At 46.7% G+C, this 27,979-nt stretch overlaps 1 protein-coding gene across 4 annotated transcripts; it reads right to left on the bottom strand.

Annotated features, from left to right (window-relative positions):
• Positions 1-27,979, bottom strand: FGFR1OP (FGFR1 oncogene partner). 4 transcript variants are annotated; one of them, XM_027552032.1, is made up of 13 exons: positions 27,803-27,979; positions 26,903-26,956; positions 26,247-26,301; positions 25,692-25,780; positions 25,114-25,251; positions 20,885-20,965; positions 18,316-18,375; positions 8,598-8,824; positions 6,590-6,702; positions 4,751-4,819; positions 4,106-4,145; positions 3,141-3,237; positions 1-1,738 (listed from the first exon to the last, which is right to left on the bottom strand). In XM_027552032.1, the coding sequence occupies exons 1-13, from the start codon at positions 27,902-27,904 to the stop codon at positions 1,664-1,666; spliced, it is 1,200 nt and encodes a 399-aa protein (XP_027407833.1). In that variant the 5' UTR covers positions 27,905-27,979; the 3' UTR covers positions 1-1,663. The 4 variants fall into 4 exon arrangements, with proteins under 4 accessions (XP_027407833.1, XP_027407834.1, XP_027407836.1 ...); XM_027552033.1 differs by having other exon boundaries at positions 8,598-8,821; XM_027552035.1 differs by lacking the exon at positions 18,316-18,375 and having other exon boundaries at positions 8,598-8,821; positions 27,803-27,978.

Here is a 27,979-nt window from a genome sequence, read left to right as displayed (position 1 = left end):
TTTAATGATTTAATTAAATGATTTTAATCATTTAAATCACAGAAATCTACCTCCTATCGAACAATACAAAAAATAAATCACATATCTGACAGATTCCAGAGGGCCAGAACAGAATTCTAATGTTTACAGAAAGTGACTGTTCACAGACGTGACATCCAAGAGACACGTTTTCTGAAGCACACCGGGGGCTTCTGAGAGCAGACTGGTCTTCATCAGCACTGTTTCCTCACACGGACCTCGGAGAGCCACGCCTGACCAAGACCAGCGCCCACAGCTGGGGCTGACAGAGGGGCTTCCAGGCCGCCCTCGCCCTCATTCTGCCTTGCTTCCTCTTGGGGTTCATGGTTCAGCTTCACTGAAATTTTATAAAATCAGATTCTAATGTCGTATAACCTGAATACTTACATTATCATCTCCCTTCGCATCTCAGAGCCCAGTAAGCACGTGTGAAGTCTGTAGACTCATGAAATGAAAACCTGGTATACAAACCACAAAGTCTGTTCACTTCTTGAGATCAATAAGTTCTAATTTGCTCCTTTTATTAACAAAGGCGACTCTTAATAAAAAGTCTGAATTGAAATTAAAAAGTACAGAATTTAACGGTCGGTCACAGCTGTGCTTACCAACAAGCACGCCTCGCTTCCCGCAGCTCTTTTTAACACTCAGGACCACGGTGTCCGCACCTGTACAGACAGCAGCACGGGGGGCAGACACACACCAGACTGCACCAAACTCCATCCCCGGCTCGACCCTGAAGGGCCCCAGTGAGACTGCAGTGTGTAAAACTGGTCATCTGGGTCTGGTCTTAGGCCATGACCACCGTTTCAGTCCAGTGTGGATTTAAATTAACCAGCTTACAGATCTGAAATGAAAGCACTGCTTCGTGGTTTCAGATGCATTTTGGTATTTAATATGTTTCAAAGCATCTTTACAAATAATAAATTATAACTGCAATGAGGAGAACCTGTGAATAAAACTGCTTACACGGAACCAGGGTGGTGACCTCAAATACATCAGGGACAATTCCACGAACTGATTCCACAAATCAAAAACCACAAGCACCTCCAGATTTCAATCTTTAAAATAAGCAAAACGAAGGACACACGAGGATTTTAACATAACCTTAATGATCTAAAAGACCTCCCAAATGGAAGGAAATGCAAAGCCGAATCAACCTATCAAGTGTAACTTACAGTGACGGGCTCCAGGCTGCAGATCTTCCGGGCCACAGGCCAGCTCCCTGCGGAACCACCCACCACCGCACCCTCTGACTGCAGACGCCCCTCCTGTTGCCGCCACGCCGGAGCCCCGCAGGCAGCATGCGGAGCTGCGACCGACAGCTCTACTGACACCTTCGCGCTGTGTTTAATACTGGCATTGTACTAGCTCCCTCCTTGTGGTGAATTTGAGCCTAATCAACTTTCATAGAGAAACATGGACCTAAACCAAATTAGGAATATTAAATCTTCCACACATGGGCTCAAATAGGAATTATTGTTGTTTAGTATAATGAAAGGTTAATTTTTAAAAATATCTGTAATCTTTTGAAACACAAGGCACCAACAGGGAGCAGACATTCCAGCAAAGAGTGATTGTCTGGACGGAAAAAGGAACTGATCAGAGTCCCGTCCTTTGCTGACCAGCGCGCTTGCCTCTCTCGGGCCTAGGCGACGTCTTCCAGGTAATCGGCGACGTCACTGAGCTGGGACACGGTCAGGTCCTGCGTCAGGTCGTCCAGCTGGTCGTTCAGAAGAAAGAAGAGAATCAGTGTCAGCAAAAAAACAGTCGTAAATGATTCTTAGCATACTGCTGTAACTTAAAATACCATCTTACACTCTACAAACTGACTCACAGTGAAAAGTCCTTGTCCTGGTGTGGAAACACATACATTACCACACTAAGATGCAAGCCAGTGGGAATCTGCTCTATGACCAGGGAGCACAGCTCAGGCTCCGTGATGACCAACAGGGGTGGGAGCGGGGGGGAGGCGGGAACGAGGGGACATATTTACACCTACAGCTGATTCACAGCAGAAAACAACACTGTAAAGCAATTATCCTCCAAGTATATATATATTTTTAAAGTCCTCTTCCTCACTTTCTTCTTCCTGTTTTGAAATTGGCGACGACAACAGAAGCTGAGCAGCCAGGTGAACTCGACATTAACAAGACGACTGACTGCTAAAATCACCCGTTTGTAGTTCTTTTGGTAACTTTAAAGCAGTATTTTCTGGACTCGTTAGGATGACATAAGGTGAAACGGTAAGAAAACTTAGTACATGGTATCAGGGACCAGAGAAGGCACCTCACATACTATCACTCAGCCTTCAGAACAGCCCTGTAAGGGGGCATAACACCCCCATCTCAGGAATGAAGAAACTGAGGGTCACAGGCTAGAGCTTGCGGAAGCAAACACACATCAAAGAAGAAGGCGGCGGGCCAGAGTCGTTACACAGTGCAGCCTGGTCGAAGGCCTTTCCCCGTGGTAGTCTGTGACAGCCAGTCCTACCTCACTCTGCAAAGCAAGTTTCACCTCCAGGTGGGAGCCACCCTGACCCGAGAGGCAGCCGCCCTCGGGTTACCGTGGGCATCAGCACCCGACCCTGAGGTGCCACCTGGCATCTCACACCTGGCACACACCTGAGCACTCTGCTCTCTGCTGACAGACAGCTCATGTGTGCATCTCCAAAACCGAGTCCTGACTTCCCCCTGAGTGCCTGTCCGTTCGATCTCCTCCCCGGCCTGCTCAGGGCGCGCCGACACCTGCAGCCAGTCTCTCCTCCCCCGGCACCCACGGGGCTCCTCTGCGGCCACCTCCTCCCACAGGGGCTTCTCTGACGAGGACCCCTTGCCGACACCGTCCACACCCTGAGGCAGTGGCTCTGACTCCAGTCCTGACCCACTGGAGTGGCCCTACACCCACAGCAATGAAGTCCCAGTAATAACACGCAGGCATTTCACAAGCAAAACGGGCCATAACTGAAAACATTCATGACAGGTGTTGTTCTCAGATCTGGAGCAGGAAACCCCACCATAAACCTTTGCTAATTTTCAACTGCTTTTCTCCCAGCTTCTGAAGCCTCCCAGTGACTCAAGGCAACAGGCACAGACGGCAGGCCCCGGGGAGGAGCGGCCTCGTACTTTATCACTGGTGTTGACGTCATCCATTTCCACAGAGAGGTCCTCCTCAATCTCTTCCCCAATACTCAGCTCACTCTTCTCTGAGCGATGGCTGGTACTAATTTCAGGGAAAAATAAAAATAAGAACTCTGATTACAAGCATTTAGAAAGAGTAACTACCATTCTTTCATGTTTCGGGCATCTTAATTCTTTAAATAAAATACAATAAAATATTACCTGTCATTCGTTTCATACATCCCATCTCACCTGATCCTAAGCTAACTTAGAAGCAGCAGCAGGCACAGTCCAACCCATTTAACAGATGAGAAAACTAAGGCTCACAATGGCGACTGTGGTCACATGGCATCAAAGAAGAAAACCCAGATTTTTTAAATTTCCTTTCTCAAAATACTGTATGTTACAAAGTAAACATGAATCCTAAATTGCAAGAAAAACCATCAATTGCATAAAATCCTCACACTGATTTAAAATTTCTAATCATATCTACAACAAATACTACTTCCCAATTATTAACCAAGTCATAGATTACATTATTTTTACATTTATAAAAAAGTTATTTGAAACAAAATATCAAGACATGTCATCTCAATCAGAAAAACAATTTGAGAGGGCACTTTGTTTACGCCAATTGTAGACAATTCCCACCAGTGAGACGGGAAAAGGGCAGGAGCACCGACAACCGTGCCCACACTGCTCTTGGGGCCCGAGTCACTCTTCAACGCTGGTTCCTCTTCTGATTCTCATTAAGCTCCCTGAACATGATGAAGATGTTCTTATTCTAATGTGACATCAAAAACATGCTTCAAAGTCTAGGGACAGTTCTTGATTAGCTCTCTTTAACTCACGTTCAATCAACACAAAAACGAGAAGACAGACACTAAATAAGCACAAATGCGATTCTGTCATCTGCCCTGTTCGGAGACTGTTGACAATTTATACATTTCTTGTCCAATCATTTTTCTTACCTATTAAAATCATCAACATAGTCATCTTCTTCTCCAGTCCCTGATAAGTTTAAAAAAACATACATATGTATTTATAAAAAACACACCTCATAATATCTACAATTAGACATACATGTTTCCTTCAAACACTACCCCAAGGCAGACAGAGTGAAGAGTGAAAACCCAGCTAACACAGTGGGGACAGCTGGGCTGCACTTGGATTTGGGGAAACTAACCACCCCCTCACTCGCCTCCAGCTTCCTCAGCCGATTCCAGGACAAAACAGCCACCACATAACGTGCTGGAGCCGGCCATCAGCTGCTGACCTCCTGGTTCTACGGACACCTGACCCCCAGGCCAAATCTGCCTACAACCTGTTTCGTGCAGCCTGTGAGCTGAGAGTGACTTTTACAGTTTTCAGTGACTGTAAAAACACCAACTCTTGACACAGACTACACGTGGCCACAAGGCCTAAAGCGCCACCTCTGTCCCTCTGCGGAGTTTGCCGACCTGTGCTTTAAACGTGCCCAGTGCCCATCTGGGAACCCGAGCGCCTTTGTCTAATATAAGGAGCTCCGGATAGGCTAACTGGCCCTTCACTGAAGATTTTATTCTAAAAAACAATCACCTGAAAGCAATCAATACTGAAACTGGAAATTTAGTTACCCAATCCAAGTGATCCAATTTTATCGTTGACCAATTTAAGATCTTTTAGAACTGTGTTTCCCCTTTTACCTGTGAACAGGAAAAAATATGCACATTAAATTGTCTGTTAGAATACAACAGTCTCTAAACCATGTCAACTTTTTTTTTCAGGGTCTGTTGACACATGATAACTGAACACTAGTAAATTACGAATTGTGACTATAAATTACGAATAAACTATGAATCACACTGCAGTATTCATTATACAATACAATACGCTTACATCATGTGTCACATGCCCACTTTAACCACACGCTACTATAGCATACAGGCCTTTTGTACCATACTATATTCTTTTTTGGAACTTGGCAATCAAAACCATTTTTACCCAACCATAAGGAGCCCTACTGGGTATGAATTCACAGACCACAACTGTTCTCATCAGTTTTATTTTTCTGTTAAACTTCTGCCTTTTGCTTCAATTTAATGGCTATTTTGCTTACTAAGCTCATCTCCTTGCCAGTTTCGTTTTTCAACCCTTGTTCTCAATGCCCTCTCTCAGTCACTACTCCTGAATCAGTATCAAGAGGGGCACGATCATAGCATTCTGGACTCCTTCCCCGAGGGTGACAAGGCCACAGGAAAGGAGAAAAGGAGGGGAACTGGCGTGGCAGTCTGACAGACATGTGGCGAGTTTACTAGATGCTGCGAGAAGCCACAGACCGCCTCCTGTGCGTGCCCTGGGGAATTCATCTACAGTGGAGGGACGTCTCACGAAAGCTCAGCAGCACTCCGTGCGTGCGCGGTCGTGTCTGACTCTGTGCCACCCCATGGGCTGTAGCCCGCGAGGCTCCTGAGTCCAGGGGATTCTCCAGGCATGAATGCTGGAGTGGGTTGCCATTTCCTTCTTCAGGGGGGCTGTAGCCCGCGAGGCTCCTGAGTCCAGGGGATTCTCCAGGCATGAATGCTGGAGTGGGTTGCCATTTCCTTCTTCAGGGGTTCTTCCTGATCCAGGGATTGAACCTGCATCTGTTACGTCACCTGCACTGGCAAGCACGTTCTTTACCTCTAGCGCCACCTGGGAAGCTTAGGAGCACTACAAGATTGTGCAAAATCCCAGAGCAATTTCCTAATAAAGATCTACTCAGAGGCACATTTATGCTCTAAACACTGGCAGTTAAACCCTGTATCTACTCTGATACAGCACACAAAGCCCATCTGCATGCTTAAGGCTGTGCCTTTAAACCCTGGGTCTACTCTGATACAGCACACAAAGCCCATCTATCTGTACTCCAACTGCACGTTTAAGGCTGTGCCTTTAAATCCTGGGTCTCATCACCATCTGTGTGCAGCAAGGCCACTCCATTTTGAGCTAACAACCCCCATCTTGGCTACATACAAAAACATACAGCTGATCCAGATCTCCAAAGGCAGAGGAGCATTTTAACATTCTTACAATGATTACTATGGTATGTACAGAATCTCTAACACAAACTTTAAAAAATTAATTGTACTTAAATCCTACATAAATCATTTTAAATGTCCAGCAAAAGAGAGATGGCTTAAAATTATGTCTATTTATTATATAAGACAGCTAAAAACTCAATTTTCTGAAAGTACTTTCATGGCACAGGAAAAGCAGAATACAAAACAGTATAGAAGATATGACCAGACTCAAATTTTAACAGTAACAAAATATTAACAGAAAATATCACTGAGTAGCAAAATTATAGGCTATTCTTATGATTTTACATATATTTTCTGAAAAAATAAATGATCATACACAATTAGAGGAAAAATATCAGCAGCCTGCGAAGTACATGTCTTCAATCAGCAAATCTAGAACTTTCAGACACTCACTTTCAGACTCTTTCAACGAAGGGGCTCCAGCAAGGGAGCTGAGTCCACTTTTTAGGGGGGGCGCATCAGAGAGCGACGCAAGGCTTCCTGCTTGCTTACTGGGTTCACTTCTCCTGACGGGAAACAAGCACACAGTTAACGCGGTTCTTACACGCTGCCTGTAACGCATAAGCAACTTGAATACATCTCATAGGCAATGCAGGGGCTGGGAACTAAAGAATATACATGTCACAGGTTGAAGCCAAAATCCATACCTGCAAGGCAAAGCAGACTAAGAATCACTGCAAATTCATGCAGGACATTATCGCCTATCTCCAGAATTTTCTCCCCCAAACGCACCTGCCCCTCTCACCAGCCTCACCGTCTGTGCTTTCACTTCAGGGGGCCCAGAGATGCAGGCAAGGAACAGCCCAGGAGCCCACGAGCACAGCACAGCACTCTGGACACGGCCCTGCCGGCCGGGCCATGGACGACCCCGCCAGCTGACCCCTGCTCAGAGCCGGGGCCGGGCCATGGACGACCCCACCAGCTGATCCCTGCTCAGAGCCAGGACCGCCCGCCTCCCGCGGACATCTGACAACACGCCTGGCCCGCCTGCGTGCACTCTGACCCTGTGCCCTCTCACCCCTCCAGCACTCCAGGAGTCCCGTCCCTCTCTGACCTCGTTTCCAATTTCCCTCTTTAACATTTGGTTCTTCTCAGCAACATACAGGCGTGCTGCTGTCTCCCACCGTGACGCTTCTCACCCTATGTCCCCTCCAGCTGCCACCGTGTGCTCCGCGCCCCCTACAGTCAACTCAGCAGGAAACCAGTTGCCCCCACAGCCCTCCACCCTCGGGCTCTCAAGCCCAGCCTGACCCGCCCCGGCCCGACCACCCTCGAGCAGACTGCCCGGGAGGGTCCCGAGCGGCCTGCAGGCGCTGAGCACGGTGTGGCGTTCAGCCGCCTGCCCTGGCCTCCTCTCCCCGGTTCCCTTCCCGCCGCAGCGCCCTTCCTCAGGGGCCCTTCAGCTCCCCCACCGGGCCTTTAGCTTAGAGGGATGAGTCTTTCCTGTCTCCTCCAGCCCAGACCTCTGCCTTCACACCCACGCTCACACCTGAAAACACACTTCTTCGCGTTGGCAACCTTCTTAAATTAGCGGGTGGTAAGTGCGGTCCGGACGGTCCCACGGCCCCATGCAGCCAGCCTTGCTCTCTCCACCCTTCACCTCCGTGACGGCAGTGCCAACCTTCCAGTCCCTCAGCCCGGAATCCCTGGAGGTGCCCTGACACTGCTCTATCTCCCGCACACTTACCAGCAAACCCCTTTGGATGCACATTCAGAACACATCCTTAACCAACTTTCCTCAGCACTTCCACCTGGCTCACCCCACAGCTTCCGTCTGCAGACGCAGCAGCCAGATCCCACCACAGCACATGTCTGTCCGGTCACTGCTGCTCAGACCCCGGGCTTCCGGGACCCTCACAGCGGGGCCAGACCTGGCCGTGTTGCTCCCCCGGCTCAAGTCCACCTCCGACAGGCACCTTGGCCCAGGGCCTCAGGCCCGCCACACCGCGGCCCGCGTGGCCTCCTCTCCCCTCCACGAGCCCACCCTGGGGCTGAGGCCTGCTCCGACACCTCAAGGCCCAGCGGCCCTCCACACTCGCACTCCTGCCCTCACGGCTCAGCTCCCTAACGTGGCTGCGCCCTGACACGGTGCCTGACGGGCCCTTGCTGATGCTGCCATCCGAGTGTGAGTTTCCAGAGGCAGAGCCTGCCTGCCTCATCACTGCTGCGCCTGGCACGCGGCCGGCACGCACCACACACCTACTTGCTGAAATCATTAATGTCCAGGTCTTTCAAAACCTGGACTCTTTAAGCCCTAAGAGGCTTTAAGGACACAAAATCAGATTTATGAATTCAATAATTACAGACCATTGGTGCTCATTTTCTTATACACAAAATAAAACATGTAGAAACTCCATTTCTAAGCCTCGGGTCTGATAACATAAAAGCACAGGTTACTCACCAACCGTACGCTGCTTCTGGTTTAGGAATGGGGTCATCAAAGAAAGAATCCCCTTCCAGGTCATCTTCTTCTGGACCGGGACCCGCTTTGGCGTTGACATCGAGACTGTTGTTGCTCAACAAGGACCCAATCTTAGTTTCATGGGCCAGTAAGTGAAGACCACTTCTGCTCTTCGGTTCTGATGATGAGATACTGGTGTCGCTGTGACTAGCATCATTGCTGGCCTTCTAGAAGACAGAGGAAGAGACAAGAGTTTCTTGGTGACATGAGAGTTAGTTTCTAACTAACTTCTGAAGGGGAAAATGTCAAACCTGTTTATACCATTCCTCTCCTCCCTCCCTCCGTGGAATATCTTTACCCAGCCCATTCATGGACAAACTCTCCCATTTCCTCCTGCATCATGTATCACTGCTTCACAAATTACCTTAATATGTTTTCAAATGGCAAATGGAGAGCATAATAAAGAGGCAAGGAGGAGCATCATCATCAGTACATCACATAAATGAACCCAGGAGAAACACAGAGAACACGTCAGGAAAATGCACAATTTTCTACTCAGTGCCAAATACCAAGGGCATCAAGACCAAAGTTTTGCAAGTGAAATCATCACTCAATTCAGACTTTCAGTGACTCCTAACCCACACCTTCCTTGTACTCCCATGGACGCATGTATTTGTATGTTACTATGTGAAAGTTAAAGCGTTAGTCGCTCAGCCATGTCCGACTCCGCGACTCCATGGACTGCAGCTCACCAGCTCCTGTGTCCGTGGAATTATCCAGGCAGGAATACTGGAGTGGATGGCCATTCCATTCTCCAGGGGATCTTCCCCACTCAGAGATGGAACTCGAGACTCCACATTGCAGGCAGATTCTTTACCATCTCAGCCACAAGGAGAGTCCCAGATTTCCACAGCCTTAAAGCCACGCACGACTCTGCCAAGCATTCATTCTTACTCTTGTCCTACTGACCTGGTGACGTTTGCACAAAACGTGCTTCTTGTTTTCAGTCAGCCTATCCTTCACAACCAAATTTTATTCTATCCTTGGTCAGACTTCTTTTTGCCTTTAGACATGTCTATGTCAACAACAATAAAAATAATAATGAAACCAAAAAGCCAGGTTAGCAATAATAAAAGGAGCTATCATTTATGGAAAGCCTTCAAATGTCTCCCATGGTTGCCTGATTTTAATCCTCAAAGTAACTCTATGGTATGCGGACAGGTTCTGTCTTCCCTGCCGACAAGGAAAGGGAGGTGCAGAGGCGTCTCGGTCACTTGCCCAGGCCTCCCGGGAGCTCAGGGGCCTGCTATCAGAGTCTGATTCCAGAGGTTATGCGAAAGGCGTGTGCTCTCTGTTCAGCTGAGTCACAGGAAACTGCAGTTCTTATGGGTCAGATCCAGCCCTCCCACTGCAGAGAGCAGCACTGAGTAAGCTCCAGGTGTGTGAGCGGACTGCTCTCCTGAAGCACGAATACGCAACGCAGTCTCTGCTCTGTGTGTGCTCAGTTGTGCCCGACACTTTGCAACCCCATGGATCCCATGTAGCCTGCCAGGCTCCTCTGTCCATGGAATTCTCCAGGCAGGAATCTGGAGTGGGCTGCCATTCCCTTCTCCAGGGGATCTTCCTGACCCAGGGATTGAACCCGGGTCTCCTGCATTGCAGGCAGATTCTTTACCATCTGAGCCACCAGGGAAGGCCCCGTACTCTACTACTATGTAGCTTTAAGAAATTTAATGTTTTCAGGCATGAATTCTCTCAAAAACTGAACCAGAGTAGTCTTTCCCAAGTCAAGTTACCACAAGGAGTGAAGAAAAAAAGGGATAGGCGGTTGGGGAAAAGCTGCTGACTACCGAAGCAGGGCAGTGACAGCACGTGTTATAACTGCACGAGACACCAGGACGACTGCACTTTTAACACGGGTGTGGCAGGGGACTGTGCAGTAACATACTCGCTGACATTTTCACACTCGCTAGAAGGCACGGTTAGGCGACAGCAGCTAAGACACACGCTATGCATTCCGTACGTTATTAACGTAGAGAAATAAGTGGTTGTATAAAGAGATGTCTGGAGAGAGAAACACCAAGTTATCTCCCTTTCAGACAACATAGGGTATTTTCAAAGAAGTACACAATTTTTCAAATTTCCTCACAACCTTCTTGAGGTTTTCCTGTTATTATTAGTTACAGAGACACACCAACCACTTACTTATTTCTTAATAAGATTCATGCCCATTATAATTTCTGATTTACAAATGTTTTAAAAGATTTGTATATTTTCAAAGGAATATACATTAGGAAATAAATACCCTGAATTATTCTGCTATTTAAACACATTTATGACTATAGATACTGAGACAGTATCCCCTTCAAAACACCCCTGAGAAAACTCAAAAGGATGCCTGACCTGAAACAGACAAACACAAATGTAAAGCACATTACAAAAAACAATCGTCATTTCAAAGTCTCACATCATCAACATAACTTAAGTTCATACAATGAATTATCTGAACTGAGTAACTAATATAGCCGTGATTATTTTTGACAGGTTTTAGCAACATTCTTGCTATGAAACAAAAGACTAGTTTTAGGAAGACAACTTTCATGGCATAGCACATTATGATGTTCAACATAATACAAACATACTTTTAAAAACTAAATTATAGTTCTATTTGTCTATGGAGTAAAAATTAAACCTCAAAAACACTGAAACTTCTTTGGAAGTGTTCCCAAAATCAACTTCTAAATCACACAGGAATGTGTCATTACTTTATAACTGGCTCTTTTTTTTTTTTTTTTTTTACCAAAAAGACCATTATCTAACTGGGTTACTAATGAATTCATTAAATTTAATTCCACGTATTTTTTACTATTAAACAAAAAAAGAAATCCACATTAACAGGAGAAACATTAATCAAAACATATTGTAGATTAAAACAAAAGTACTGCAAAAGTGTGACCAGAAAAAAAATCCTCTGACAATGGTTTAGAATTCATACCAGGACTACCCTAGAGGCCCTGGAGATTATTATGAGTTAAACTGTGTTCCCACACAAGGTTCAGTTCAGTTCAGTTCAGTCACTCAGTCGTGTCCGACTCTTTGCGACCCCATGAATCACAGCATGCCAGGCCTCCCTGTCCATCACCAACTCCCAGAGTCCACTGAAACCGATGGCCATTGAGTCGGTGATGCCATCCAACCATCTCATCCTCTGTCGTCCCCTTCTCCTCCTGCTTTCACTCTTTCCCAGCATCAGTTGAGTCAGCTTTTCGCATCAGCTGGCCAAAGTATTAGAGCTTCAGCTCCAGCATCAACCATTTCAATGAATATTCAAGACTGATTTCCTTTGCGATGGACTGGTTGGATCTCCTTGCAGTCCAAGGGACTCTCAAGGGTCTTCTCCAACACTACAGTTCAAAAGTATCAATTCTTCTGTGCTCAGCTTTCTTTATAGTCCAACTCTCACATCCATACATGACCACTAGAAAAACCACAGCCTCGACTAGATGGACCTCTGTTGGCAAAGTAATGTCTCTGCTTTTTAATATGCTGTCTAGGTTGGTCATAACTTTCCTTCCAAGGAGTGTCTTTTAATTTCATGACTGCAGTCACCATCTGCAGTGATTTTGGAGCCCAAAAAAACAGTCAGCCACTGTTTCCCCATCTATTTCCCATGAAGTGATGGGACCAGATGCCATGATCTCAGTTTTCTGAATGCTGAGCTTTAAGCCAACTTTTTCACTCTCCTCTTTCACTTTCATCAAGAGGCTCTTTAGTTCTTCTTCACTTTCTGCCGTAAGGGTGGTGTCATCTGCATATCTGAAGCTACTGATATTTCTCTCAGCAATCTTGATTCCAGCTTGTGCTTCTTCTAGCCCAGCGTTTTTCATGATGTACTCTGCATATAAGTTAAATAAGCAGGGTGATAATATACAGCCTTGACGGACTCCTTTCCCGATTTGAAACCAGTCTGTTGGTCCATGTCCAGTTCTAACCGTTGCTTCCGGACCTGCATATAGGTTTCTCAAGAGGCAGGTCAAGTGGTCTGGTATTCCCATCTTTTTCAGAATTTTCCACAGTTTATTGTGATCCACACAGTCTAAACGCTTTGGCATAGTCAATAAAGCAGAAATAGATGTTTTTCTGGAATTCTTGCTTTTTCCATGATCCAGCGGATGTTGGCAATTTGATCTCTGGTTCCTCTGCTTTTTCTAAAACCACCTTGAATATCTGCAAGTTCACGGTTCACGTATTGCTGAGGCTTGGAGAATTTTGAGCATTACTTTACTAGCGTGTGAGATGAGTGCAATTGTGCAGTACTTTGACCATTCTTTGGCATTGCCTTTCTTTGGGACTGGAATGAAAACCGACCTTTTCCAGTCCTGTGGCCACTGCTGAGTTTTCCAAATTTGCTGGCATATTGAGTGCAGCACTTTCACAGCATCATCTTCCAAGATTTGAAATAGCTCAACTGGAATTCCCCAGGGATGGGGGAGCCTGGTGGGCTGCTGTCTATGGGGTCGCACAGTTGGACATGACTGCAGCAGCAGCAGCAACTGGAATTTTATCACCTCCAATTGCTTTGTTCATAGTGATGCTTCCTAAGGCCCACCTGACTTCACATTCCAGGATGTCTGGTCTAGGTGAGTGATCACACCATCTTGATTATCTGGGTCGTTAAGATCTTTTTTGTACAGTTCTTCTGTATATTCTTGCCACCTCTTCTAAATATCTTCTGCTTCTGTTAGGTCCATATCATTTCTGTCCTTTATTGAGCCCATCTTTGCATGAAATGTTCCCTTGGTATCTCTAATTTTCTTGAAGAGATCTCTAGTCTTTCCCAATCTATTGTCTTCTTCTATTTCTCTGCACTGATTGCTGAGGAAAGCTTTCTTATCTCTCCTTGGTATTCTTTGGAACTCTATTCAAATGGGTATATTTTTCCTTTTCTCCTTTGCTTTTTGCTTCTCTTCTTTTCACAGCTATTTGTAAGGCCTCCTCAGACAGCCATTTTGCTTTTATGCACTTCTTTTTCTTGGGGATGGTCTTGATCCCTGTCTCCTGTACAATGTCACGAACCTCTGTCCATAGTTCATCACGCACTCTATCAGATCTAGTCCCTTAAATCTATTTCTCACTTCCACTGTGTAATCATAAGGCATATGATTTAGGTCATACCTGAATGGTCTAGTGGTTTTCCCCACTTTCTTCAATTTCAGTCTGAATTTGGCAATAAGGAGTTCATGATCTGAGCCACAGTCAGCTTCTGGTCTTGTTTTTGCTGACTATATAGAGCTTCTCCATCTTTGGCTGCTAAGAATATAATCTGATTTTGGTACTGACCATCTGGTGACGTCCACGTGTAGAATCTTCTCTTGTGTTGTGGGAAGAGGGTGTTTGCTATGACCAGTGCATTCTCTTGGCAAAACTCTATTAGCCTTTGCCCTGCTTCATTCTGTACTCCAAGGCCAAATTTGCCTGTTACTCCAGGTGTTTCTTGACTTCCTACTTTTGAATTTAGTCCCCTATAATGAAAAGGACGTCTTTTGGGGGTGTTAGTTCTAGAAGGTCTTGTAGGTCTTCATAGAACTGTTCAACTTCAGCTTCTTTAGCATTACTAGTCGGGGCACAGACTTGGATTACCATGATACTGAATGGTTTGCATTGGAAATGAACAAAGATCATTCTGTCGCTTTTGAGACTGTATCTGAGTACTACATTTTGGACTCTTTTGGTGACTATGATGGCTACTCCACTTCGTCTAAGGGATTCCTGCCCACAGTAGTAGATATAATGGTCATCTGAGTTAAATTCACCCATTCAGTCTGCCGATTCCTAGAATGTCGACGTTCACTCTTGCCATCTCCTGTCTGAGCATTTCTAATTTGCCTTGATTCATGGACCTGACATTCCAGGTTCCTACACCATACTGCTCTTTACAGCATCAGACCTTGCTTCTATCACCAGTCACATCTACAACTGGGTGTTGTTTTTGCTTTGGCTCTATCCCTTCATTCCTTCTGGAGTTATTTTTCCACTGATTCTTCACTGTCCCCCAAAAAGGGACATTGTAAGCCTATTGCACAGGACTCGAGAATGTGCCCTCATTTACAAACAGGGTCACTACAGATGTAACCAGCTATGAGGGGGTCATGGAGGAGGAGGGTAGGCCCCTAACACAATACCCCTGGTGTCCTGATGAGAGAGAACAGGTGAACACAGGGAGACTGCCCATGAACACGACATGCAGGTTAGAGAGCATGCAGGAGGGCCAGGACCCATGAGAAGCTGCCGAGAGGCAGGCAAGGACTCTCCTTCCCACCTCCGAAGGAGCCAATCCTGAGACACCCCTGATCTCAGCCTCCAGCCTCCAGAGCCGGGGACAATGCACGTCCACTGCTCTGAGCTACCACGTCTGGGGGACTTTGTTACAGCAGCCCTGGGAACTAAGAGGTATTTATAATAAACATCTGAAACATAACGAAGTTGTGTCTTGTCTTAACAGAGAGGCCTACTGCCCAGCACCACGCAGTCACTAAGTGCCCTTCGCGAGTGTCAGGACTCACACACTTGAAGGTAAACTACAGCAAAACGGAAAGAAAACTTCAGTGATGATCCATTTTCACTAACACTTACACAGTCAAGACTTTAATCATTTCTACATTAACAGAGAATTAGCACCATAGAGAAGTTTCACAGAGAAATTACTCTTTTCTCAGTAGCTGAAAACTCAATTATTAGACTGTCTTAAATACCTGTCTTAAAAGCTTACTTTTCTACACTAAAGGCTTAATCTGCACTGTTCTTAAGAAACATAAAAGCCAAAGGAATATCCCAGCTCTGCCAAAGCATTTCAAAGTATCCGTCCAGTTTTAATTCCCCTGTGCCAGGCCTCCGCTCCCCTCCCCACTCCCGTGTCTCCTGCTCCGGCGCCAGCAGGCGGACTCTTCACCACTGAGCCACCTGGGAAGGCACATCAACTTAAGGCTGGGCTTATCCCATAATTCTGAAAATAAGGAACAAATTAAGAAATGTCATTTATTGAGAACTTGAGGCAAAAAAAAAAAAACTCAACAAAAATTAGTTTTAAAACACCTGAAAACAATTATGAACAGAAAAGATAACCTTCGATGCGCCATTTAATGTGATGATTGAAACTGCTTAATGTTGAAAACAAACAAACCATCTAACATCTTACTCAGTTTTTTCATCTGAATGGTAAAAACCTTTGTGGAGCCTACCAAGTCTGTTGTGATTTTTTCTATTTTTTCCAGACAACCAGCACCATGCTTGGTACAACAGAACAGTTTACGATTAAACAGATTATTACAGACACCCTGCAAATGTCAGTACACACTGAAAACGTCTGAGTAAAGAAACACCTCCTCATCCAGTATTTTTGCACCTTGCATTCCTCCTCTACTATCCATCCTTCACTGTTTTACAACAATGACAAAACCAGGAATGTAACTTTTATTTCTACTAAATTAGTCCAAAACCTTAGATTTTTCTATGTATATTAACAGGTTTACAACAGTAGTAAATACAAACTAGTTATCCACATAACTGATTTTTTAAAGTTTATTTCTGATATGAATATAGCTTCTCTGAAAATAGCCAAGTTTCTGAATGAGTAATTAATACTTATGCCTTACCACAGGCAAAGCAAACAGTAAGGCAGGGCAGCTCTTCCTGCTGGGCGCCCGGGGCTCGGGCTCTTCACGGCCGGGTGGCACTCCCCGATGAAGGTGCCACCCTCCGGTGTGAAGGGCTGCCCCTGGGGCCCGGCTGTGGGCCACCCCAGACCAGAGGCAGCTCGCTGTCCTGGTTGTTAGGTGTGGAGCGTTTCGGGCTACTTCGAGGTACTGGGCACCTGCCGTGTGCACAGGGCGGAGCAGAAAGCAGGGACGGGAGAGGAACAGGCTCATCTCTCAGGCTGGAAGCAGGCAACACGGGGACAGCACAGGCTCCTCGTAAAAGCGACTCAGAGATGCAAGCAGGAGGGAGAGGGGAAACTGTTTCCAAGTGACTGAGCCAGTGCTCTGGGCTCAGGAGTACAATCACAAAACAAGAGGGGCGAACTTGCAGCCTGCAACTCCAGCATCCGGGCAGACAGACTCTCCAGTCATCCCTCAGAGCACGCGAGCCCTGCTTGGAGCAGAGGAAGCAGGACGTCTGGGCCCCAGGGCTGCAACCAGCGCACAAAGTGAAGTGCGTCTCCCGGGGGCTCTGGTTCTACACATCAACTTCTTTCAAATGTTCTAGCGTCTTTAAAACTCATGACACCATCAAGAGTTTAAAATGCAATACTACAAAATAGACTTTAAAAAAAGGGCGAGAAGTTGATTTAGGACATCTGTAACAAAATTCCAATTTATACTTTCAATTATTTTCTTAAGGTCTGTCTCATCTCTGCCATTTGACCGTAAGCTGCTTCAGGGAGGATCTGTGTTAATCTGTCTTGCTCTCAGCACTTAACACTGAAGACTCTCACTATGTAAATATACTCCAATACATTTTAAAACATCTTCTCATGCAGTAGTGCACAAAGAGCAGTGTGAACAAATATAATAACAGGCACTTACCATGGAAACCACTAGGACTAACGCCAGCTAACACAGCAAACACAATTTTTCAGAACGCTTAAATTTTGGAAGTCTTGAACTCAGTGAAAAAAATCTGTACATAAACTAAGACTCAACAAGGATTAGCGACTCTCACAGAACTAAACATTAAATAACTTGATTTTATTCGAAATAAGTGTAAGAACTACATTGGCAATTGATAATTACTCCTGAGAATTCTAATATTTAAATATCATAAGCAGCATATCTACAAACTTATTCAAAGTCTGAGACCTTTTGGGGAGGAAAAAAAGCAGCCAAGGCAGTGACACAGCGGGTCCCCGAGTCCACTGTGGGCTGGCGCTTGGAGAGCCAGGGCTTGGAGAAAGGCTAACGGACGCAAAGGGCTGACAGCTGTTCAACACAAGTAGAGTGTCCTGAAGGATACCAGGGATGGCCTTTCGGTTACCAATTGCTGCTGCTGCTAAGTCGCTTCAGTCGTGTCCGACTGTGTGCGACCCCATAGATGGCAGCCCACCAGGCTCCCCCGTCCCTGGGATTCTCCAGGCAAGAACACTGGAGTGGATTGCCATTTCCTTCTCCAATGCATGAAAGTGAAAAGTCAAAGTGAAGTTGCTCAGCAGTGTCAGATTCTTCAAGACCCCATGGACTGTAGCCCACCAGGCTCCTCCATCCATGGGATTTTCCAGGCAAGAGTACTGGAGTGGGGTGCCATTGCCTTCTCCTCGGTTACCAACTAGAGCTTATCCAAAAAGTAGTCTGATGCTCTAATTACCTCAGATAAAAATCAGAAGGTTAAGAAAACACAGGTGACCATCCACTTAAGAGGAAAGTAAAGTAAGAGGAAGGTATTTTCAACTTTTTCTGTTGCCAACAAATTAAGGAATTTTCAAGGCCAAACAGAGCAGAGTTTTAAAATACAATAATATGATTTTCACTGGGTAAAAACTGGAAGTCAAACTACTTTTTCTTTTATGTCGCCATGACTTTGGCATATTCTGCTCGTAGATAAAGAAAGCGGTATTTCAAAAGGAAACAGAGCCCTAGGCCAAGGGGAACTGGGCACCCGGGGAGGCCCGCAGGGGCTGGCGGTGTGCCCGGCCAGCCGCTCTCCTCCCCGCCCTCCCGCGTGTTACCTTGGCACCAGGCTGCTGCCCGCTTGTCTTCTTGTTACCTTGTCCTTTATACCTTGGTATCTGAGCATGAGAATGAAATGACATTTTAACACAAAATAGAAACCTTTAAAAGTAAACTAATTCATACCAAACTAAAAAAGATTCCTATCAGAAAATGTCTTAAAAATGGAAAGTCTAATATATTCTAAACATTTTTTAGCCTTTTCTTGACACTCTTCCTAAACTCACGCTACAGTTCATGTCCAGCAGTCACGGGGTCACACACAGGGCCCACAACCTCACCCCACCCAGCTCCCCGCGTGAGACTCACTCCTTCCCGCTCTGGCCAGAGGCACCCCGAGAAAGCCAGCCTTCCATCCTCGCAGCTTCCTTTAGGAACCGCCTTTCTCGGGGGGAAGCAGAGTGAGCTCGTCTGGGCCAGGCTGGCCCTGGGCCTGGCCACAGCTTCCCGGGACTCCTAGAGCTCTCCAGGCTGATGAGGTGCCCTTCTTAGAGCCCCAGACATTCAGAGACCTCAGAGAGAGAAGGAAGCTGGCCAGAAAGGGGTAGGCGAAGTACTGGGATCCTGAATCAAGACTCTGTAGGACTAGAGAGGAACCGCATTTTAACTGCCAGCAGAATGCCTTGTCTCCAAACAGCCCCACTAGAGATGAGCTACGGTGTCCGAAGTGCCCACTGCCCCCACAGGCCTAGGTGCTGACGGAGAGCCCAGGCAAAGCTGAAGACCGTCAGAGTGGATGGGGACCACCTGGAAACAATCAGGTGTCTCCAGGTTCACCTTAAAAGTCACCATCACTTCTCTGTACTTACGGCAACATTTCCTGACTTAAAAGTTAAGAGTCTCATGATCATTCTCATGATCGAGCTTAAAACATTTGTATGTAGAGAGAATAGAAATACGTAACAGACATTAGTATTTCATCCTGAAGACATACAGTATGTGCAAAGTCCGTATTGCTAAAATGCGTTAAGAAAAACTATCTAAAAAGAGAACTTCCAAACAGCTCAGTGCTACAGGCACCACTAAGCATTAATTTAAATCCCACCAAAGCCAGGTGTCGTCACAGAAAGCAACGCTTTCTGCTCCTGTGGCGCTCTGCGTGGCACTTCACCTGAAGACAGCCTCAGACTGACTCACAACCTCTCTCTCCCTGCACAGAAGTTCCAGCCTGATGAGCATCGTAGGAGAATCCTTCCTAGACCAACACCTGCCCACCTCCCTACCAGGAAAGGCTAACTGGACCTCAGGAAGCAGGACAGCTACCAACAGCATGATGGCCTCATTTCTGGTTGCGAATAATGCGCAACATTCCTCTGACTCCCAAATTTAAAAAATAAAAAGGAGCCACAAAATCAAAGAACCAGCAACAAACAACTGGAACCATTCACTGGTGCCTACTCCTAGGCTTCTGGAAAAGAAAGGAACCTAGCAGTGTAACCGCTGCTCTCTAGACGATCATGATTCAGAAAGACACAGCTGGAACCACGAACACCACAGCACCAGAGCCGCTGGGGCGGGGGGACGCGCTCCACCAGAGGCGCTCACGCGGCACCAGCAGACCCACGCCCCATGGGCAGCACCCTCGGGCTTGCCCACCGCGCGCAGCGCCACCCAGCGCAGGGGAGGATGCCCTTCCTGACCGTCACCCTTCCATCCACCCCACTAGGACGGGCAGCCCTGATTCTAAATTCCAGCAGCGGTCCCACTCCGTTTCTTCTCCATTATCCAAATCCCTGAAGTCAGAAGGCCTTAACTTGAACTCACACACACACACACACAACTCATACACACGTGCACACACACACACACACTTCATACACATGCACCCACACAGATACACAACTCATACATACACACGTGTGCAGACACATGCACACACGACACACAACTCATACACACGTGCACGTACAGACACACCCCTCATACACACACATGTGCAGAGACACACACGACTCATACACATACGCATGCACACCACACAAAGACAACCAGAGTACATAAACGTTCTTTTAAGCTCTCAAAATAGCTCATCAGTATAAAAAATCATCATAATGCACAATTCCAAATCTGAGCACCTGTCTACAGTATTTAACACGACACTTTTACATTCTGGAACTTAATATTCTGAAATTATAGGAATTTAAAAGTGAAAAATCAGTAAACTTCTTCTGTCAATTGGACAAAATGTTCACAGTATGAAATGAATGCAAATATCCTACAATTCTGTCATTTAACAGCACATTTCTTTCTATGGTACAATACTCAGAACACTATTAACAAAGCAAAAGAATTAAAAAAACTTTTGATTAGAAAAAGTAAATTTAGCATTTTAAAAGTGCATAGTACTAAGACACAAATCTCATGTGGCTCAGCATATAAATCACTGATGAAACAATTTAAGAACATATTTACATGGCATTTCCTACTGACTTGTATAATGGTCCCAAAGGGGCTTATTAAAGTTTCAGAAGAGTCTCATAAATAAAAACTTCAACCAAAGATAAAAAGCACCTTCAACAACAACGACACTCGTACCAAGACTAGAGACGGGAGCCTTGGCCCGCTCACCTTGCTGGGAGGAGTGTGTGCGCCTGTTTTTCCTTCTGGTGACTTTGGTGGAGAATGTACGTCAGACAGGTCCAGTGCGCCCTGAAATATTACATGGTTGAAAATTAAGACACATTTAAGAACAAAGCATGAAATACTAGTCATACCTCAACAGAATTTAAACACTTAAAACCACTACACAATGTTGCCATTTTTATTTCTTCCTATTAATATAAATATCCTTAGATTTTCTCCAAATTTTACCACAAATACACAGACTTAGGATTCTAATTACCTGCTGAGTGTTTCCCTCAAGCACTTGGGACAGGCTCCCCAGGCCACATGTATTAATAAATACGCCCCTAGCGTTCTTTCCAAGCGAACCTTCTCGCTTTGCTTTCCCTGCTCTCCACAAAAACACTGTCCTCTGATTCTCAAACATATCTCTTTCTTCCCTCCCTGGACTTCTTTACTTCATTTGGTCTCAAAAAAAACCCTCATAAAAACAAGTAACTATTTCAAAAATGCGGGATGGGGCCCTCAGTTACAGGGGCTGCCAGGAGTGAGAGAGGAAAGAGAGAGAAGGTGCAGGGCAACACTGCAGAGCTGGGTGGGGGAGAGGATCACTTCAGGCGGAAAGAAGAGAAAAAGGACAGGGCAAGGAAGCAAAGGCCACTCTGGGGTGCGCTCTGAGCTTCCAGATTCAAAACCAGGCATGGGGCTAGAAAGCCAGGTTGGGACCACATCATGCAGGATCTTATAGCTGAGGAAGTGAGAGTTGCTCAGGCATGTCTGACTCTTTGAGACCCCATGGACTCCTCTGTCCAAGGAACTCTCCAGGCAAGAATACTGGAGTGGGTAGCTGTTCCCTTCTCCAGGGGATCTTCCCAACCCAGGGATTGAACCCAGGTCTCCCGCACTGCAGGCAGATTCTTTACCAGCTGAGCCACCAGGGAAGCCCACCGCTGAGGAACCTGGAGATTATTCAGTGTCATTCCATACTCACTGCAACGTTTAAAGAGGGAAGAAATAGACAAAGGGCTGAATTTTAGAATTAATTCAGCAATCATGAACAGAAAGACTGAAAAGATGTGGATCCAGCAACCTGGTTTTAAGGAAGGTTTAAAACGCACGTTCTGAGGCTTCCCAGGTGGCCTTAGTGCTAAGGAACCTGCCTGCATTTCAGGAGGGATAAGAGGCGTAGGTCCCGTCCCTGGGTTGGGAGGATCCCCTGGAGGAGGGCAGGGCAGCCTACTCCAGTCCTCTTGCTGGAGAACCCCACGGACAGAGGACCCAGCAGTCTATGGTCCACAGGGTCGCAGAGGCGACTGAAGCAACTTCACACGCACACACACAGAATCACTTTGGGTGAAAGCTTCTCTGAGTTCAGTGGGCTAATCCACAGCTAGTTTTCTTCTCCAGAATCAAAAGTCAAAATGAGGTCAATTAAATCTACAATTTTTTATTTCATTATAAAAATCACAGAATGTTTCCCCTCTAAGTGATAAGGACTAGTAAATGACAAAAGGGCCCACGCAGACACCGTGAGCTCCGTACTTAAAGTATCAATCCACTGCGTGCGTGTACATACACGAACTACTAAAATGAGACACCCGGGCATGAAGGGTGGAAAACCAGCACGAAGTAGAGATGACACGTCCAGCCTAACGGGTCTGCATCCTGAGGGAGGAAACGATCACCTTCTGGAGCTACTGAGACCCCAGGCCGGGTCCACGCGACAGACCTCACCTACGAACCAGGCAAACTGAGTGGGAAGCTCTGGACCCATCTGTAAGAGTCACAGACTGAAAACTCATTTACTGAGTCTCGATTCCAATCAAACCTACTGGACAGGAAAACTACTGTGTCTGTGTTTGAGGCGGACATCCTGCCAAGGAGGGCATAGAGAGCTCCCAGGAAGCAGCCTTTCTTTCAGGAGCTGCTGCCAAACCCCCAGGGCCCAGGAGGGACAGCGACCACTCTCACTGACAAACGGGGCCGGGGCGAGCCGAGCCACAGGGACAGAACCTACGCAAACCGAGACGGGACGTGCAGGAGGGGCCGGGCGGGTGTGGGGTGGGGACCACTTCTGCTCTGGTGCAGCTTTCACTGTCAGAAGTAAAGACAACAAAGTCAGTTTTCTTTCACAAAGATTCAAACGTGCCAGTGAGTTAACCAGGTGAAAGGCTGGAAATTCTGGTCTCAAGCCTGTAAAAACGATTGGGCTGGGCTTGGGAATCCTGTGTTCAGTCCTAACAGCAAAGGAAGGAACAGGAACAGTGGTCATGGCCTGCCCAGCATGGCTCCCGGAGCTCCATGACGCGGCAGCTTCTAGTCCTCGATGCGACCACCGATACACCCGAGTATCTCCATCTCACAGGTGCTGGGCCTGAGACACGTGGAGGGTAGGTGGCCAAAGAGGGTCACACACAGGGTGGAGCAGAGCCTGGGTGTCACCCAAGCAGTCTGGCCACAGAGTCCAGGTTACTACTAGGATGCTAAGGCAGGGAGAGCAAACCAGAGAGACAGAGGGCAGCCACCACTGCACAAGGGGAATCCAAGAGCAGAGAGAAACAAGACACAAGGGGCAAGTGGAGAGACAGCAATCTGGGCCCCAGAAGCCAAAAGACGTGTCACCTCCACCCACAGACTGAGGCCCAGGAGACAGCAGGGACCAAGGCCACCTTTTCATTCACTAGAAGCTGGCACAACGGCCTCATGGAGTAAGTTCACACCAAAAACTGCTCAAATATTACAAATGACTGAGCCCCAATGCATGAGCTGCAGTCAGGGCTCACCACCTTCTCCAATGCCCTTCCCACACTCTCCCCCAGTCTCACACTGAGACGGAGCTCAACAAAATTTCAACCTGAAACAACTACTGCTCTCTAACTAAAAACTACTGCCCCTAAAAAGTGCAGAGCTGACCATGGATGACAGTGCCCGTCCTCCATGACGGCTGTGTGTGAGCTCAGCTACTGCCCCTAAAAAGTGCAGAGCTGACCATGGATGACAGTGCCTGTCCTCCATGATGGCTGTGTGAGAGCTCGGTTACTGCCCCTAAAGAGTGCAGAGCTGACCATGGATGACAGCGCCCGTCCTCCATGACGGCTGTGTGAGCTCGGCTGCTCAGTAGTGTCTCTTTGCAACCCCATGAACTGTAGCCCGCCAGGCTCCTCTGTGCATGAGATTCTCCAGGCAAGAAAACTGGACTGGGTTGCCATTGCCTTCTCCAGGGGATCTTTCCGATCCAGGACTGGAACCCACGTCTCTTCCATGTCCTGCACTGTAGGTGGATTCGAACCACCATGGCAGCCCTAATTGAAATGTCCATTTCCTTATGTGAGCACACCGTGACTAGCTCCCAACTCCTCCAGAACAGATGGCTTGCTTATATTTTATCTTTTAATTAAACAATCTATTTAGTATGCCTTTGATGCTATAGGTACTCAGTCACGCTTTAATGATTTTCAAAGATTCTAATGGGAAACACACAGCCCATAGCCTCCCAGGTTCCTACCTGCCCACCTCTGTTCAACAAGATACCTGAGACAATCACAGTGCTGTCTGTCTGTGAAACAGCATCTTGATGGGATATGATTGTTTGTAAAGGAAACCAGACCATTAATCTCATTAGCATGATTTCTAAAAAGAAAGGCTAAGAATCAGAAATACAATGGCTAATTTAAACTATGAAATTGTTTAGAAACTGCAAAATCAACAGTTCAAAGTTTTAAGCCTCGTTTTAAAAAGACTTTAAGTTCAAAAACTTTTTAACAAGCCTACAGTTCAGCCCGTCTACGTTTAGAAGCAATAATAACAATAACGACCAGCGACCCGTCGGGTGTCCTCAGTCTCCCTCATGCACCGACTCGTGCACGTGAGCCTCCCAGGGCCTGAGTGGAGTCCACCATCCCCGTCCAGAGGAGGAGCCGGGCGGGGAGTCGCGTGAACAAGGCCGAACTTGGTTGGTGGGGGAGCCGGCAGGGGCTCCACACACCTGGTCCGAACCCCACGCTTTGAGGGTCCCTCCCCAGAAAAGGCACAGCAGCAGCCTCAGAGCTTCTGCGTCTACAGTTTTCATCAAATTGTGCATTTATACAACCTCTGAGTATGTCTGGTTTGATTTGAAGGAATGGCCTCTTTTTATTTCAAGCTTACTCAACACGTGTCAACTACCCCGCACGGCCGCCCTGGATACGCAATGACTGGAAACAGGAGCAGATAGCAAAGGACAGGACGGTACTCACTTCCCCACTGGTCAGCGCTTTCTCTTTTTGTTGACAGCGTCTGATCACTTCTAATAATAAGGGTCCACCCACAGTACCTTCGGCTTCAATAATTCCTAAATCTCGGGCTAAATTCTCTCGACCTTCAAGACCTTGAAACTGGGAAAGAAATAAGATGTAAGAAAGTAAAACAGAAATGCACAAAAACATAGCAAAACTATTTTCAGAGGTGAAAGAAAACTATTTTCAAACTTAAAGGCATCTCTAAACTCAAAGACACCATTTTTCTAATGAATGAGATCTCCATTTTTTAAGATTACACATCTCCACGTTTCAAGTCCCCCCTAGCAGGCGCAGGCCAACACCAGAACACACTAACTCTGCAAGAACAATTCTGGCAAGTTCTGTGAAGCAGGGACATTGGCGCCAGCTGTCTAACAGCTCAGATGGCTTTTAAGAAACTAAGACATATCAGCTATAAAAACAATCCTTATGCAAGACACTCTACATTGTCAAATTTTGTTAACTTTCAACTTGTAACGAACGCATGTGTGTCAAAGGCAGCTTCAAGGACAGACATTAAAAAGCATCGTTCTTACTGTGCTAGTTTCAGGTTGAAAAACTGCCAAGGTAAAGTCAAGATTAAAAAACTGAAGAAATTCGGCAACAAGACTGGCCACCAGCCGGCCTGCAAAGAGCAAAAGAGAAAGTGGGAGAGGATCTTTAGGAACCAAAGCCTCATCACCGACACTGGAAGTAAGACAGCTATAGGGAATAAAGTTTCTCAAGGTTTTAAATTACAATTTCTTCTCTCTGAATAATACAATTAAGGGATAAATGTCTCAGTCTCCCTCATTAGGATTGTCAGTCTGAAACAATAAGACAATATGACGTTCCATAAATGGATTAGACTAATTTGCTTATAACTTTTTGCAGTAAGTCAGCTTTCTGTAATAAAACTGTCTTTAACCAACAATGTTCCATAGCCAAGGATTTTCAATAGCAAACCAACGGTTGTCCAATCATATACAATTTAAAACGAGAACTTCTAATATTTGAAAGTTCAAAAAATAATCTGAAATTCCTGACTTCTCTCAAATGGAGTCAAGATTCGAAAATTCAGAGACAGACAAAATAAACAACAAACATCTTACCGTCCTTTGTATTTAAAAACTTTTTCAGGCTCTCATTGACTAAAGGAGTTTTGTTCTGTTAAAAAAATGAAATATCATTAAACGTTACGTGTTCGTCCCCACTACAAAATGTAGACCAAAGTTTAATTTTTTTGCAAGATATTAAGTAAAATACTGTCACACAAAAAATCATGGTTAAACCCATTCTGTAACTACTGATTATTACAGGAATGGTTTTTTTGTTAAGGTGAGGACTGAGACAGGTAAGGGAGTAGTTAGGAGATTGTTCCTGACAGCAGCAAAAGAAATTTTTAGGTGTAATTTAGATGTAATAGTAATGGATTTTAAATGTTAATGAATTAGAGGATCCCTGGAGCATAAAGGACTATGAAACCATTTATTCAAGTGTTTCCAATTTCCCCTAAGGAAAGGGATCTATGAGATTTAGTACTGACGTCAGAGTTCCTGTGATAACTTTCTTTAGGTTACTCCAAAAGTCTAAAGTATACATGAAAAGAGAACGACCTTGACTCTCCCCTAACAGTAAAGAAGCATAATCTTTAATTCAAAATTATCCCTGGCTATACACTACTATAAACGGCATCTCAGAATGGCTTTTAAGCAATTAGAACTTAAACATAAATGAATACGGTCGTTAAAGTTTGTAGATTTCATACCTCTACTTTTTCTTGCTCCTCTAGTGCTAAAAACACAGCTGCTCGGAGTTCAGCCTTTACAAAGCGGGGTGGAGAGGAGGAAAAGAACAAAAATTATCTCCAGACAATTTTCATGGCAAGAAGCACAAACACCGAAATTTCCAAAGTCAAAACGAAAACCAGCAAGATTACAACGCTTAGGAGGCAGGTGCAGAGAGAGGTCAGAGGGCATCCTGACGCACTCTGAAGAATATGACACAAGCTCTCGAGTCCACTGTTCGTGCCCCTGGCACTGTCTCTCTCAGCACCCATGCCTCTGGTTTCAGCTGGGACCTCCATCCTTAACCATGCCCACCAGTAGTGTGAATGAATGAGAAACACACGCCAAGAAGCAAGCCGTTGGACATCCGCACCCCGCTTGTTACAGAAAGCTGGAGGGGCTGGCCGACCGGCAGCACAGGCCAGAGGCGGGGGACAGCCAAGGAGTGGGGAGCAACTCGACCACCGGACTGTGGGCGACTGTACGATCGGAGGCGGGGCGGGGACCGGGGGGAGCAGTGGGCAAACGAGCCCCAAACGTGCAGTGGGCATCAGAGGGGACAGTGAGCAACTGGACCCCAAACGTGCAGTGGGGACCAGAGGGGGCTGCGGAGACTGGACCCCGGACGCCGGGGTCGGCCTCCTCCGACTGAAGCCGGCTGGACCCCTTCGTCCGCTCACTGCCGCACCGCCCGGGGCTCCCCGTGACTGACCCGGACCCCCGCGCGGGCCGCCCCCGAGGTGGCCGGCGGCTCGGACCCCAGCCCGGGCGGCCCCTCCATCGCGCCCCGCGCCCCTTTGTGACGCCCGCGTCCACACGGGCCCTGCGGCCCGCGAGCGCGGCCCGCCGCCTGCCCGCCAGCTCCCAGTCCCCCGCCTCACCTTGATGCGGTTCAGGACCCCGCTGTTCTCCAGCGTCTGCACCAGCAGGTCCCGCAGCTCCGTGTCCTCCTCCGCCACCACCGCGGCCGCCGTCGCCGCCATCTTGCTTCTCCAAGACAACCGCCCAAGCCGCGCCAACGGCCGCGGTCGCCTCAGCCCGCAGGGCGCGCGGCCGAG

Source organism: Bos indicus x Bos taurus, chromosome 9 (genome assembly GCF_003369695.1).
Source record: "Bos indicus x Bos taurus breed Angus x Brahman F1 hybrid chromosome 9, Bos_hybrid_MaternalHap_v2.0, whole genome shotgun sequence".
Taxonomy (NCBI): Eukaryota; Metazoa; Chordata; class Mammalia; order Artiodactyla; family Bovidae; genus Bos; species Bos indicus x Bos taurus.
Note: the sequence above shows the minus strand (reverse complement) of the source record. Positions and strands in the feature narration are given on the sequence as shown.

Bases quoted from the DNA above. Each gene is read 5' to 3' on its own strand.
- FGFR1OP (XM_027552032.1), bottom strand. From the start codon at position 27,904: ATGGCGGCGACGGCGGCCGCGGTGGTGGCGGAGGAGGACACGGAGCTG. The intron at 26,302-26,902 runs GTATGAAATCTA...TTTTTTTAACAG, and splicing joins AGGAGCAAGAAAAAGTAGAG to AACAAAACTCCTTTAGTCAA. The intron at 4,146-4,750 runs GTAACTAAATTT...TAAACTTATCAG, and splicing joins AATTGGATCACTTGGATTGG to GGACTGGAGAAGAAGATGAC.